The sequence below is a fragment of the Struthio camelus genome, chromosome 2 (assembly GCF_040807025.1).
Source record: "Struthio camelus isolate bStrCam1 chromosome 2, bStrCam1.hap1, whole genome shotgun sequence".
NCBI lineage: Eukaryota > Metazoa > Chordata > Aves > Struthioniformes > Struthionidae > Struthio > Struthio camelus.
The window spans coordinates 77,984,289-77,999,650 of NC_090943.1; the positions used below are offsets into that span (position 1 = coordinate 77,984,289).

The 15,362-nt window shown below is 41.4% G+C and overlaps 1 protein-coding gene across 3 annotated transcripts in view; it reads right to left on the reverse strand.

Annotated features, from left to right (window-relative positions):
* Positions 1-14,965, reverse strand: part of RECK (reversion inducing cysteine rich protein with kazal motifs) — a 79,678-nt gene extending 64,713 nt beyond the window's left edge. The window contains exons 1-3 of one of the 3 annotated variants that reach the window (XM_068931296.1): positions 14,842-14,965; positions 7,394-7,499; positions 3,826-3,875 (exon numbers count right to left, since the gene is read on the reverse strand). In XM_068931296.1, the coding sequence (XP_068787397.1) occupies positions 3,826-3,841 (16 nt within the window). In that variant the 5' untranslated portion in view covers positions 3,842-3,875; positions 7,394-7,499; positions 14,842-14,965. Of the gene's footprint in view, positions 1-565; positions 721-872; positions 1,215-3,825; positions 3,876-7,393; positions 7,500-14,841 lie in introns of those variants that run through there. The other 2 variants (XM_068931297.1, XM_068931295.1) reach the window with 2 other exon arrangements.
* Between the last annotated feature and the right edge of the window lie 397 nt (positions 14,966-15,362).

The window sequence follows — 15,362 nt, forward strand, 5'->3', positions numbered from 1 at the left end:
CTCCTCGCTCACCAGCGCGGTGCTGAAACACACGGACTGCCCTAGCACTTCCGACCGTAACCCAGACGACAGGTTTTTCCTTCCTTCCCCATCTCAAACCGCAGCCTTGAAGATTTACCCGTTCCCGGGGCGAGGGCACGCCGCCGGCCCCTCGCCCTAAAAACAAGCTCCTTCTCCTCCCGCGGGGCTCGGCCGGGGGCTTTCGCGAGGGCCAGGACGGGGCAGCAGCGGCGGCCGGAGGAAGGACGCCGCCCCGCTGCCGCAGCGGCGCCCGCGCAGGGCGGCGCCCCCCGGCCCTCACCTGCCGCCGCCCCGCCGCCGCCCGGAGCCGCGGGCAGGTGCGGGCGAGGCGCGGCGGGTCCCGGCGGTGCCACCACCCCCCTCCCCCGGCCGCGGCGGGGCGGGACGGGGCACCGGACCGAGCGCCGTGGCCGCGGGCGACGCCACGACGCTCGCCTCGCCGCCGGCTCCGGCACCCCGCCGCCGGCCTCGCCCCTGCGCCATGTTGTCGAACGGCGACCCGCGGAGCCGCCTCGCTTCCCCTCTGCCCCGGCTCGCTACTCACCGGCCGCCCCGGGGCAGAGCAGCGCGGCCGCCGCCAGGCAGAGCAAGGCCCAGGGCGGCAGAGCGGCCGCCGGCGCCATGGCCCGCTCGCCAGCCCGCGGCGCACTGCCGCGCCGAGCTCCCGCCTGCCGCCCCCTCCCCCCGCATCCCTACCCCAGCCCCGCTCCGCTCCGCCGCCCCCATTGGCTGCGGCCCCCGGCCGAGCCCCGCCCCCTCGCCGGACGCCGCGGTCATTCCAGAGGGCGCCCGGCGCCGCCGCGGCTCCCCCCGCCCCCCCAGCAGCGTTTCCAAGCGCACCCGGCTCTTACGGCGGGAAGGCGGCGCGGCGCGTTTCGCCGAGAAGAGGGCAAACGCCGTCGCCCGCTCAGCCCAGGAGCCGACGGAGCCGGGTCCCCGGGGGCCGCGTCCCGCCCGCGGCGGGGGAGGAAGGCTTGCGGTGCCGGCTCGCCGCTGCTCTCCCTCGCCTTCTTAAAAAGCAGGTGAACTCTCTCAGCCCGTAAACAGAATTCCGTAGCTGAGAACCGCACTACCGTTGCCCAGCCGGGACCATCTGCGCGGCCGGAGGGGCGGCAGGCTGCGGCCGGGCGCGGGGGGCCCGCGGCGGAGACGGCGGAAGGGGCTGCGGGGGAGCGGGAGACCGCCGCCCTCCTTCCGAGGCCTCCTGGAGGAGGCGGAGACCTCTACGGCACCAACAATTGGAATAGTCGGTCTACAAATACATTAATGTATCTCCACCTGCGGTTTTTAAATGATTGATTGTGAGCCTATTATATAACCGCGAAACATCACTTTCTACCTGAAACTATCTCACGGATCCAGTGGCCACGGGGGAGAAATGAATTAGATGGCACAACAATGTAGGTTACCGACGTGAGCAATTTTTTTTTCCTGTAAAACCAAATTATCCCTTAAAAAAAAAAGAATTGAAGTTTTAAATTTAAAGTTATCCAATAAATTCAAAACAAATTTAAATTACTGCTCATGTCATAGCTTTGCCTCAGTAAGTCTGGTCATTTAAAAGTGAATATGCCAGCTTCCGACAGTTCCAGGCTTCTTGGAGAAACATCTTAACATCTCATTACCAGACTCTCAGGCCGTAGTAAAAGAGCCAACATCTTAGAAACCCAGAAAATTCAGTGTCCCACATATTGCTTGACTCCTTTTTCCAGTAAACTCCTTCATCTCAGTAAACTCCTTCCTCCAAAGACAGTCTGTCCAGCCACCAAGCTATTAATGACTCCAGAGGTCCTCTACGGACTGGAGAACCTGTGGGAAGTCAGCGCAGTGTAGCCATTAATGCTAGCATCACATTCACAAAAGGTCCAGAAAACAAAACGAAGCAAAACAAAACACAAGGGCAACACAGAAGACACTCCAACTCCCAGGACAGAGCAATTAAATCACACAGCTTCTTTACGGAGTACAATTAAGTACAATTAATTGCATTTTAATCTGAAGTCAAACAAGTTAAGAATGCTGTTACAATATTCAGAATGCAGCTTTGCTGCTGCTGGATAGATGGTTCTTGCAGAGCTTTGTGAATTCAAGAAACTCAGAAGTAGACAAATTAATCTGATTGTAAAAAAAAAAGTTCATGTCAGAGGACAGAAATGCTTCTTACATTTAACTAAGAAGGCTTACACGTAAGTTAAAAAGTTAAATAGCTGTCTCCCCCTCTCCTCCCCCCCCAAACTCTGTGTTGACTTTTTCTAATTCTGCATCTGCCTGGTATCTTGTCAGAATCGCAATTTCTCCTTGGGCCACTAGGTGGAAGCAGATCCAAAAGCAAAACTGGCCAAATGGCCAAATTCTAGGGCTGATTTAACAAGGAACCGGAAACCAATTAGTTACATTTTCCCCCACTTCTTATGCTAAATGGTTTAATTTTGTTTCATTTCAGATGAAGGTGAGTATCAGGTGCAGGTAATGTGGTTTCCGTACAATCTGTTTCCCCTGAATATCATTTAAGTGTGAAGTATTATCAACATAGTAGGTAACTATTACCCAAGCAAAGAGGCAAAGATGCTAGTATAGCGAGCAATTTAAAGTCTCCGGGTTTTTACTCCAAGTCACAACCTCAGCTCCAGAAGAAGTAAGTGAGACCATTAAAAGTATTTCTTTTGCTTTAAGGAAGCAAACTGAATCTTGAAATAATACAAGCTTTTAAAATTTCACTTTCAGTAGTGACAGTTACAAGTTCTTCTTAATCCAGTGGTTCTAAAAAGAGCTCAAAGATTTTTTCCTTAAACCTGCAGGCTACCGTTTTATAGTTAAGCTATGCATATAGACCTTTCACGAAACAAACAAGCAGACAAACGAAAAAAAGAGGCCATTTGAAATTAATTCTTACTCCATGTTTAACAATGAGAAATGGAATTTTTGTTTTTGAATTAAGTAAGTGTCTCAGTGTAAAGCAGTTTGCTACAAATTTCCTGACAGCATATTTTTAAAACTTGATGATAGGACAGAAACCCTTCTGCAAATTTACCTTGAACAACGAATGTTTTTCTGCTTCTGTCAAACGCTAAGGAAAAAGCAATATTGCATTCCGTATGCTGTATTTCGGGTTGCTTAGAATACAGTAAAGTGTCTGTAACCTGTCCATTCAGCTACGTCTTTCCTTGTAGTCGTAGCCGCCTGAATAACTAGCCCGTCATATTTTGTTATGATTAGCGTTCAACCCTATTTCCTTAGCTTAAAAATTACTGAGACGTTAATTAATGTAAATTTATCTAATTTGTACATGAACAACTGAGTACCTATATGGTAAGGCAGTGCCAAAGTGCTAGCCCATGTGCACATGCTGCGTGGTGCAAGCGTGAAGTACAGGCTAACTGTTTTATCTGTTTCTCCCTACCGGGCCTAGGCAGGTCTGTACTACCTCCGATACGTCCATGTGCAAACTGCCCTGGTATATCCCGCTGCGGGACCACCGTAACCAAAGGATGTTCGTAACAAGCTACTAGCTAGTAAGTGAGGACATTGCCTGTTTCTTCAGCCTAAGGAGGGCAGATGGCCACACTGAAGACACTTTCAAAGAAGTTTTACTCTTAAACATAAAGGTCAGGCAAACCTTAGTTACTTCTTTCCTTCCCCCTTTAGATGCCAGGCAGCGTTAATAGTTGACTTTCCAAATAACGTACGAGAAAGATTAAATTATTTTCAAATTACTTACTGGAAACTAAAAAAACTGAAAAGGTGTTTCTTTCATAGCAATTATATTAAAATGTAAAACATAAATACAAAAGTGAGGTTTTGTACCTGGTATCACACGCATCAGAAGCGGTGTGCAGCTCTACTGATAATGTTATCTATAAAACAACAAAGATGCAAAATTAAAGTCAACAAAGATGTGAATTAATACTAAATAAAATGTCTACAGTTAATCGTAAGCAAGTTAAATGTGTGGCACATATTAAGAGCTCATGTAATTTCTCTTTAGGCAAAGAATTAACGTTGCACACATGGAGTATATCCTCGGAAGGATAGTCAAAGTGATTAAACAGATGTAGGACATAAATAATTACAATCCATCATGAAGGGATTAAATAAGTAAGAGAGATTCTTTCATCATCAGTGAACATAAGCTAAGAAACTATTCTAAAGGTCTGAAAATTAACTTGAAATAGATCTCATGTTCATTGAAAGGAGGCATTTTGAAAGCCATCTTCAAAAAATCTGACTCTGTTTTATGTTGCCTAACTGTTCTGTATAGAGCAAATGACCGGAAACTAAAGTCATACAAAAGTCTAAATTTTAAAATCCTGAAATCAGTTATGGATTAGAGACTTACCTGCTTCTCTACAAATAAGAATGCTGAGTGAAGGAAAACTCATTTCTTTCTAACAGACTATATGAAATGTGTAATTTAAAAACAGGTTGTGAACTGATGGAAAAATATCAAGACCATTCACTCTTTAACATATAAAAAAAATGCAAAAGTAAAGCCTGATTACTAAGTCCGTCTATGTTAGAGAAGATGATACTAAACATAAGGTCTAAACTAAACATATGTCACAAAGATATATTTACATTTACGCTATTTGGTCAGATGCATTCTACTCTCTATACTCCCTTTATACTCTCTGTACTCTCCATACTTTGTACTTTATTCTCATACTTCGTGTAAAATAGAGTTCTGAATTAATGTAACTACATCAATTTGCTTCCTTCAGGACTACGTCTGTGCAGGTCAGGGCTGCTTGTAAGAATATGGACTACCTTCATGCAGAAAGCTTCTCTAATAGGATGGAAAATCATTTCAATTTGATCTCTGGAATAATACTGGGGGCTTGCTAGAAGAAAAAAAGTGTTTTTTTGTTTGTTTTTCCCTTCAATTTCAGAAATTGAAAATGAGGGTAACTACACTGGCAGACTAATGATTTTGGGGGCCAGAAAACTGACCCCTTTAAAATGTGAAGGGGAAAAAAATATATTTTAAATGTAATCCTGTTCAGTCCAATTGAATCCTTCAACCATCCTGATTATCTCAACTTGAATCTAAACTCAAGTATGTGAATTTAAACTCTCACACTCCTCTACTATAGTAGAGAGGGGCAATGCTCATGCAAGTAGAAATGCTATCTCCTTTCTGGCCTTGGCTTACTGTCCAAGAGGACAAATAACAGTATTTAGTAAGTGATGACACATCTATGTCTTTGGATATACATAAAATGAATATTCGCTTTTCTTTTGGACTGAATCTTCAGGATCAGCAGTGCATCTGCCAGCATAACATAACCACGGGTTGGAGAAAGAAATGAATGTGTTGAAGAACACTGAGAATGCCATATGGAAATTCTTCTGTGGGTTATCCCACTGAATCGTCATATATAGGGTTAGTTACTTCTCCATATGGTGTTTAAGGAACACATTACTGCTGGAATATTTTCCAAACGCTATTTTTATGTTTTGCTGTATGATGCAATTGTGTTAAAATCACATCATAACCTGCACCTACGGTAAGATATGTTAATGCACCCAAAGAGCTTTACACAGTTTCCTCCACATTTAAGCAATTATAATATTCTCCCAACTCATTTTTGAAGAACTGTATGTAATTCATTCACTGCTATACAAACATTTCTGCATAAGCAGTCTGCAAGTTTTACAAAAATGGGTGTGGGTGGTATGAAATCACTTATGTTCCTAACTGACAATTAATGCAGTTCCTTCTAGTTTCATGCAGGAAAACTCAGTGCAGATTGGCAGGATAAAAAGGAAGGGGAAGGCATACGTTTTCATTTTGCAAACAGTTTGTGTCACGCTATTTAAATCAGTTTTAGTTAAACTAGCTAAAAACTAATCACTTTTAGCTAAAATAAAATCATTTGATTCTTGCTATTCCATACATTAGCTAGCAAGTTCTATCCAGACAACATTAGAATTATGTGAACTGCAGATCAGTGGCTATTCCCATTTGTACCTATATATGAATGACACGAGTGAATGAAAGAAGAATTTTGCCAGTATGCATTAAACCTGAATACTTCTCAAAATACCTTACTAAAAGAGTCAGAAAGTACTTTGCCTATTTATTCTAACTCCTGTAACTTTTAAAAATAAAAATAATATGCATAATTTACATATTAACCTTAGCAGTGAAGTAAGTTTTTACAGAACTCTCATTTCTTCTATAGGAAAGGAAAAGCTACATGCCTGACCGAAATGCAGAGAGGGGATCACTGTTCTGGTTGATCACCAAAGGGCAAGGTCACAAGGATCAAATGAAACATCCTCTGTTAGGCAGCTATAAATAATATACATGATAGCACAATAGTTCATTTTTAAAATAATATCTAAACGTATCAGAATTCAGATACTGAAGAATAAAGGTTTTTTTTTTCCATATGCTGTGCCATATATTTAAAAATTCATAGGTAAATTCTTATCATCTTATATCACCGAAAGAATATTAAAATTACTTTTCTCTTTAAAATGGTTATATTTACTTTCCTTGGGTAGTGAAATTAAAACAGACCTTAAAAATCACTAAGCACCTTATCTACGAAATCTAGGAACCCTTCACCCTTCTGGGTGCCTATGCTCTTCCCAATGAAAGCCATTTCTCTACCTGTCTGGAGCACTGCCACCACCTAGATGCTAACCAGAACGCCACCTGCTCATAGGTAACCAAACCAGGAGGCATGCTCAGAGCAGACTTACTGCAAGAGATACCGAGCTCAAATATGACAACACCAAAACATATAATTTACCAGTATTCCCACTTCACAGCTGTAACCTTAAGGGAGAGATTTCTCTTTTTACAGTAGCATAGTAATTAAAAATATTGATGTAGAAAATACACACCTTGGTTCAACTTCCTCAGCCCAGAGGCAATCAAACATCGCTCCTTCAGAAGGACGGGGCAGGGGGGGAATCTTTCTAAGCACCCTGTTATAGGCTGCCATAGAGATATGAAGATAGGGGGCTACTGTTCCATTCATGGTGTAAAACTGAGTTAATGGGCTGAAAAACGCATCCTTTGGGTCAGAGAAACGGACAGAGGCAACACGGAAAAAGGATTTTTAAATATATATTGGTTTAGGTACTTCCCTCAGGGGAAAGAGTGCAGGATCTTAGCTGCTGCTCTCTAAGTCATTCACTATTTTATTCTCCTAAACTGAGAGGGCTTTTTTGTTTGTTTTGTGAAGTTAGGCCTACTCTGTTCTTTATAAGAAGGGACGCACCCACCAAGTACCGTTCCAAGCTCTGGATTCTTGAGCGGCTAGAGCACGCAGGTAAGCTTTGGAAAAGGTTTAATACTCGAGATACTGGTTTGTGCGTAGAGTTTCCCATTGGCTCTCTCTTGGTAACTCACTGTACTGACCGTCTCCGATCCCAGTCTGAGACATCCTACTCTCCCCAGGCGCTGTTTAGGAGGCCTCGGCGTCTAAGTCCGAGCTCCGGAGTCCATTCTGGCGGTAGAGGGTAACCTGCAAGACACAAAATCCCTTCTTTGTATCAAGCCTAGCATCCATTTAAGAGGTGAAAGGTTATGCTAATGTATGAGATTATAACAAAAAAAATATAGAAAATATTGCTACTCTTGCTACAAGACGTTGTCAAGAAGTAAACTCTTTTAGGATCTATAAAGGCAACTGTGATTTTGTTAAATCAAATTTAGAATTTCTTTCTCAGCTTTTATACCGTTTATACTCAATCACTACAGAGGCTGGGATTGTCTGCTTTATCAGCTATTGGAGTCTCTAAACCTATTAAATACCAAGTCATCCTTTAACAGATGTATGCTCCAATGTAACCACAACCCTACACATTTTCAAGAAATGCTTACCGTACCAGGCTACTACCACTCCCGTTTTATTTACCTTGCTTTACCTATTTCTTCATCTGCCACTTAGTTCATGATGAATCATAAGTTATATCTAAAACACGTATAAAAATTTGAATCAGTTAGTGTTCTTTATATAAATCTTATCAATACTACTCGTTCTAATGACAGTACCAGAATAGAATAGGCAAACGTTTAAGTGTATTTACTTATTTATTCAACAACTATCACTAGACCTATCCAACAATACAAAGTGTTGTCAGTAACATTTTCAAAGCAGGGACAACAAACTGCTACAACAACAACTGAAATTAATATCCTAACTATGGCATTAATGACACAAGGGAAATCTGAAGAACACTAACACGGCCATTTTGCTGAAAGTTTCAGAAATATTCAAACAAACAAACGAACGAACGAACAAAACCAGACTGATACTGAACGTCAGGAAGCTGCCAAACGCAGCAGCTTGCCAGAGGCAAGGCTGCCGCAGCTCCACGCACCCGGGTCCGGCCGGTAGCTGCGCTGAGCCCGCGCTGCCAGCACACACAGGCACGCGTACACACAACACACACAGCAGCCACCGAGCAACGCAGGCAGAAACACTCGGCACTTGTGCAAACAGCACCGACAGCCTCACCCTGTTCTCCTCTGTCTGATACGGATGAAGGCCCCTTACTGGGAAATACATACACACACTTTGCATCCCTCCAGTAGCCGGCTCTGGATCCCTGGCCTCCCCAGCTGCTGGCACCTAAACGTACCAGCCCCCGAGCCCCGTGTCCCCTATCCAGCTGCTGGTGCAGCCCCCCGACACACACCAACACGCTGGGAATCACTTCACTAAGCAGACTTAGACACAGAGTCCATCCAGTAACTTGTCCTGGATCCTCGTTCTCCCGCCAGACACGCGCACGCAAACCGCCCTCCCCACCGACCCCCCCCCCCCCCCACACACACACACACCCCCCACGGACTCTCTGGCAGCTGGCCTGACTCAGGCTGCTCTCTCACCCTCAGAGGGGCACACCTGCCTGGCTCCCAAGCCACTTGACCTGCTGGCCGGCTCGTCTGCCTTGATATTTGCTAGCAACCACAGGCTGCCATATATTCCCTTGCTCAGTCCGGTGGCTGGCACCACAGGCACGCCGGCCCCCGTGACCCGCGGTCCCCACTCCGGTTGTCGGCACTTGAGTCCACTCTTCCCGTCTCTTCAGTTGCTGACGCCACACACGGGCCTCTGTGACCCACGGCCGGACTCCAGTTGCTGTTGCGTAGACCTCCGCACACACACAACAGACAACCCCTCACCCGGCAAAACGCTTCGACATGAACTCACACGAGAAGACAGAACAGACACTTGTTCCTCCCCAGACCGCCTTGATCCCTTCCTTTTCCTGCCTTTGGTTCTTCCCCTAACCATCCCGTAATAAGTCTCGTGCAATCCCAAAATGCTCTTCCACTGCCTCCCATAACGTGGGCAGCAGGCAGTAAGCCCCCCTCCATCTGTCAGGTGAGGCAAAGAGCCTCTCCAGCCCGCTCAGCGGGAGGGTTTCCCACACGCACCCCGGCCAGCCCTGGCTCTCCCGGGACAGCTCCAGCTCCGGACTGGGTCATGGGGCTTCCCCGCCTGCCACTCTGCCTCCGGGCTCCTTCCTCTTCGTGGAGACCACCTTTTCATCACATAACCTAACACTGAAACAAGTAATCTAATTATTTTTAGGTCTCTTACTGTAACATCTGCAAACCACAGCTCATCAGGACACATAACCAGCTGGGTGTCTCTCGATCACTGTCATCGTAACAACCAGCTCGAGACCCTCTCCTTTGAAAAAACACCTGAAGCATTTTACAGTTACACTAGCACACGCAAATAGGGGGCAAGGAAGGGCAAGAAATCAATGTGCCTGTAAGTTATTCAAATTAGAATAAACATTTTAAAAATTCTGGAATAATGGAAGGGAAAAAAACAGTGAACGTAAAAATAAAACAGCTGAAAACAGATTTGTTTTCCAGAGCTAGTAACTATTGCTGGATTTTATGTTCCTCTGCCTCCCTCTTACATTCTTTGAATTTTTCTGCAGGAGCATCTTATCATTTAGGTATCCCTGTAAAGCATGCTGCTTACTCTGAGTACCTGGCATACTAGCAAAACATGCAATTTTAAACAACAATGTGCAATTTTAAAAGTACCACTTCTGCAAAATGCTGAACAACGCCACCTCGATCCTAAGAAAGCTGGCGTGCAATATAAACAGAATAAACTCATTCTTTCCAGGAAACACTGAGGGCATGTTTTCAAATGCAACACAGTCAGGGAAAACAGCATTCTGACATACTGATTTGCTGGCTGGCTAAGTTAGTATTTGTTACTTGTTCTTTGTTTACTGTTGCTACAGAACAGAGTTTGTATTAGAAATACAGTTTTAATATTGCTAAATTATTTAATAAAATTAAATTAAAAAATGGGATAAAATGTATTAAAACTTTGTCAAGGGATCCCTAATTCTATTTACAAGCCTAGAAAAACTCCATTTTAACACCTCCTCCTTTTTTAAACTTACCATTACTGACTGTTCTTGTTATTTCCTGTAAAGTAAGACCAAATCCCCAAATATCAACATGCTTAAAGGCAAAGCAATCAACCAAAACAGATTTATTAAGAAGTCCTGGTGTCATGTATTGTTTTGTGCCAACTTTAAGATTATTTCCAACATCTAACTGGTTGTTTGTCAGCAAATTCAGTACTGCAAAGCCTAAAATTAACACACAAAATACTTTAGAATAAAAGTTTGATTCATACAGATTTGAAGTTAGCATTGCCACATAAAAATAAATCAGTATTACCTACTTAATAGCAAGCCAACTATATAGAAAGGCTGGAGTGCTACAGCGGCACAGAAATGCTCTAATAGGAGATAATTAAATCTGTGCTAATTAATCCCTGATATTACTGAAGTCTAGCTGACTATGTCTCTCAATCATAAAGGCTAGACAAGGGTGAAAGCTGATCAGAATACTTCCTTCAAACTACTTGAAGGTGATTAGCTCATTACAGGAGTTGTTTAAAGAAAGAGCTGAAGTAATGCTGGAACTCTAACGTTATTTTGACAGCTTGTGAAGGATTGGGAATGCACAAAAAGACTTGAAAAGATAAAATGCAGAGCTTCTTTTTAAAAAGGGACAAAGGAAAGAACTAAGAAATTATATAGCAGTCAACTTTGTTTAGATTCTTTGGAAAAAGGAGGAGGAAACAAAGGAATAAATAGTCCAACACGCTATTTTTTAGCACTATCAAGACAGCAAGCAACAGTCAATATGCATTTCGTCAAGAACAAGTTGTGTCAAACATAAGGATTTCCTTTCACAACAGCTGAAGCAAGGAAAATTCAGTTTAGACATCAAGAAGAGCTTTCTGAAGACAAGGCTAGTGAAGCAATGAAACGTATTGCCTAAGGAAGTTGTAGAATATCTATCAGCGGAGACTTTCAGAAACAGTATAGAAAAAATATTTGCCAACAACATAGGTATAGGCTACCTAACTTGGCGGAGTATGAAAGGTTTGCTGATTTCTTGGAATCTTTCAGCCCTATTTTTCTACGATTATTTAAATAGACCTCAGTACAGTGAAAAATGAACAGAACTTTCAGTTAACATGGTAAATATTATTGTAAAAGGATTTTGTCTTTAAAGGGCAGAGCTGAATGCGCTCATAAACAAACCTGAAATAGCTGAAAGCACTCTTGTTCAAGCTGAAAGCTTTGTAACCGACCTCCTATAAATGTTTTGCTCCTAACTCTGTAATGGAAACATAGCAAAGGAGGCTGTTGAAATTTTTCAGCTTGTCTGAGGATTAGGAAAAAAGTTACATATTCAATTTAGGAATAAGATCTAATCACCAAAAAAGACAGCAATAAACAAATCATTTCATCTCTAGAAAACATTACCTTCTTGCAAATGTTTTTTAAGTGTCAAGACTCATTTCCTAAACTTCGGACCTGCCAAATTTCATCTCTTTCCAGCACAAAGGTCAAACTCATTGTTGCACTGTTCTCTTTATTCAAAATGTGCACGTTTTCTGTGAGTCACATTCCTATATTTTAAGACGTAGCGTGGGCAAACTAGGCTTATGTATCATTGGAGGTACAGCCTCAAATACTTCAAAGGAGGAGACGGAACTTCTGCTGCAACTATGCAATAAAAATGAGCATATAAAACCTTAATTTTCTATCTGCTATTGTGAAATGGATTACTAGATCCTATCAAGTCAACTTAAGTTTTGTAAACAGTTCAATCAAATGACAGTTAATGAAAGTTCCCATGCCTGTCTTTTGCCTTCTTTTGCCTTTAGCACACGCACCTTCTATGAATGGTCTACTGCACTGCTGTATTCACAGTCAGCTGTGGCAGCAACCTCTTACTGTGTCATTACTCTCTCTTTAATAAAGAAGGAATATGTAATGAACATTTGAAAAAAAGCTAACAAAAACAACCTGTTCTAATAACAAAAACCAAAGGAATTACAGATATTAGGAAAGAAGTGAGAAATAACCCTGCAGAATTAATTCATCCCAAGAATATTAGCTATGCATTCCTTCCTTTCTCTACAGCTACTGCAAATGCCCGCTCGAGTATAGGACTGGAAACAGTAATCTTAGCAAAATATGTGCTTTGAATATGTTTATAGAACTATTTTCCTCAAAAGAACGCATAAAATAGGCCTATTTGAGAACGCACTGTGCAGAGAGTACATAGCTAAGTTATATGAACCTAGATCTATAAAGACGTAATAGAATTATTCTATTTTGCACGCTTAAAATAGATGTGTAATGGTGAAACAATACTATAAACTATTATCCGGGATATTATTAAATTTAATAGTATGTCAAGCGCTAAACATCCGGAAGGTTTAGAAAAAAAAATATGAATGAAGTAGGCAATTTGGATTAAGAACCCTTTCTAGAAATATTTATAATTTATTAAGAAGTTATCCTTGCTTGCTTTGCTCCACACCTCAATTAACTACTTACAACTTAATCATTCAACAAACTGCAACTTTAGTAATCCCCTCTGGTGTATGTACAATGATACTCTATTGAAAACTAGAACATGACTTAGAAAAATGAGATAGTTTCTAATACCTAATTACAATGTTACTTCACCTATGGTAAAGATGCACAGAATATGCAAGGCAGGAGAATAATAAAGTTGCTTCTGCAATATAATCTTACAATTTATTGTCTTTAAGTGTGAAATAGCATGGTTGTTTTGGTACCATACACAGGGCGATCTTACAAAAAAAAAAGAAAAAGAGAGAGAGAGAGAGAGATGAATAACTAACAAATCTGAACTTGTGAACTCCTTCCAATGAAAACTGATACCAAGTTAATCATGATAAAATGTTTTAATTTGGTGCTTTCACATTTTTGCTATCTTATCATTCATTCCTAAAGTAAGACATTAACTCTTGACCTACCTGCACATTCCATTAGCATTATTTGATGAGCTACTATTCTTTGCACCAAAAATGGTAATCCTGAGCCACTTCCTGAGGTACAAGAATGAGCAAACAAATCCTTAAAAAAGGGGAGGTTTTTTTTTTCTTCAGCTAAAACAAAGAAATCATTGAAATAAAGCAGATTTTAAAAAAGTTTCAGAGTTTTTGACTGGCATCACTTAAAACTGACCAAAAGAAAAAAAGGTATGTAGATGACTATATCTTATGCTTAAGTTTTCTAAATCAATTAGATTTTGTAGTGACTTTTAAATATAATTTTTATGCAACAAACATTTTAATTTACCGCATGTGTGCCATTTCCAACATTTGAAGCAGGCCAGCCACCATACCATGGTCATGTGCATGTAACTGATGCATTTGAGTTTGACCAATCCTGTAATGGGCCTTAAACCACAAATGACAGACTTAGCAGTGCTGCAATAGGACTTACGACAAAGATAAAAAATGAACTGTGCTGCATTGTATTGCTTCCAATGCCGGAAAAAAAGAAAGAATATGTGCAGTTTGCATATCTGATTTTACTTGATCTAATTCAAATTTTCTCCAGCGCCATAGAGGTATTACAATTTGTAGAAGCGTTAAAACTTACCTCTAAGTAATTAATTGCCTCCATTTGATTACTTTCACTTCAGCACGAAGTAGCCACATAAAACAAAGGGAGACATCATTACAGAACAGCCCATCTTGCTCCTTCCCGGGACCAAACTGATCTCTGCCTAGGCGGCTGACAAGCCTTTGAAACTGAGGAACCAGGAAAACAAAACAGAGACAACAACTGCTTGTTGTCTGCACTCTGCAGTCAAAGAAGAAAAGGTAAAAGGTTCCCAGTTTTCCCTAAGTACATTGAGAGAACAGATGCTCTCGGGTATTGCAGTGAGAAGAACAAAGGCATTAAAAACAAACAAACAAACAAACAAACAAACAAAAAATTAAGAAGTTTTTTGGCTACAACCTGATTTCTTGGTCAGTTAAGCGAGTCTTCTTTATCTATACACACTTTTTTGGAATGTATTAGTAAATAAGACAACATACACAAAGAAATGTGGGAAATGCTCAACTTCAAGCCTGTATAGTGCAGGAAAGAAAAAGAGTCAGAATAATAAAAATAATTTGCGAGAACTGAACGCCTACAATTCCCTACAAAGAATAGTTCTATGTCTTCACAGATAGGATTTTTTGGCAAGGAAGCGCCCCATTTTGATCTAAGTAGTACCGCACAGTTGCCACAAACAAAATTCAAACACCAAAAAACTTTAACTGCCTGAAAGCATTAAATTATATCGGAACCATGTAAAAATGCTTGACAAACAATCAAGTTAGATTTGTAGTTATACAACAAATGAAAAATAATGTCATATTATTCATATTATTATAATCAATATAATTATAATAAATAGTAATAAAATTAATAAATTAATATTTATTAATCTGCTGTTAGCCTGACTAATAGAAATTAAAATATTCATACCTTGGGGAAGTAATGATTTTGCACTGATGTTCCAGTTACAGAGAGTTCTACAACAACATTCCACAACGTGATGTATTGACGGTACAATTTCTTATGTCGCTCCTCCATGTTCCAGAACAACAAAACATCTATTCTGGAAATACATGCCTTGTCACTCAGGCTCATTGAAGTAAAACATTGCTGAATCAAGCAACAATTCAGACGATCGCATGAACCCCCCCCACCAATGCATTCAAATGGCATGGATTTAATGGCTTCAGCTGTGGGGAAAAAAATTGCATACCTTGTTCTTATAAGCCAAAATATCTACCCATATATTAGCAGACATTTGATAAATTACAAATGGGTATTATCCTATATATTCTATTAAAGCTTAGTCCTTATTAGCACTATAAAATAAAAACTGAATTAAAACATCATAGATACTTCCTTGCCTCTGCCCTTCCCTGTTCTTTCCTGCTCTCTTTTTGTGCACATGCCTCAAAAGGGGCACCACAAGTATCTGCACTCAACATTAGACG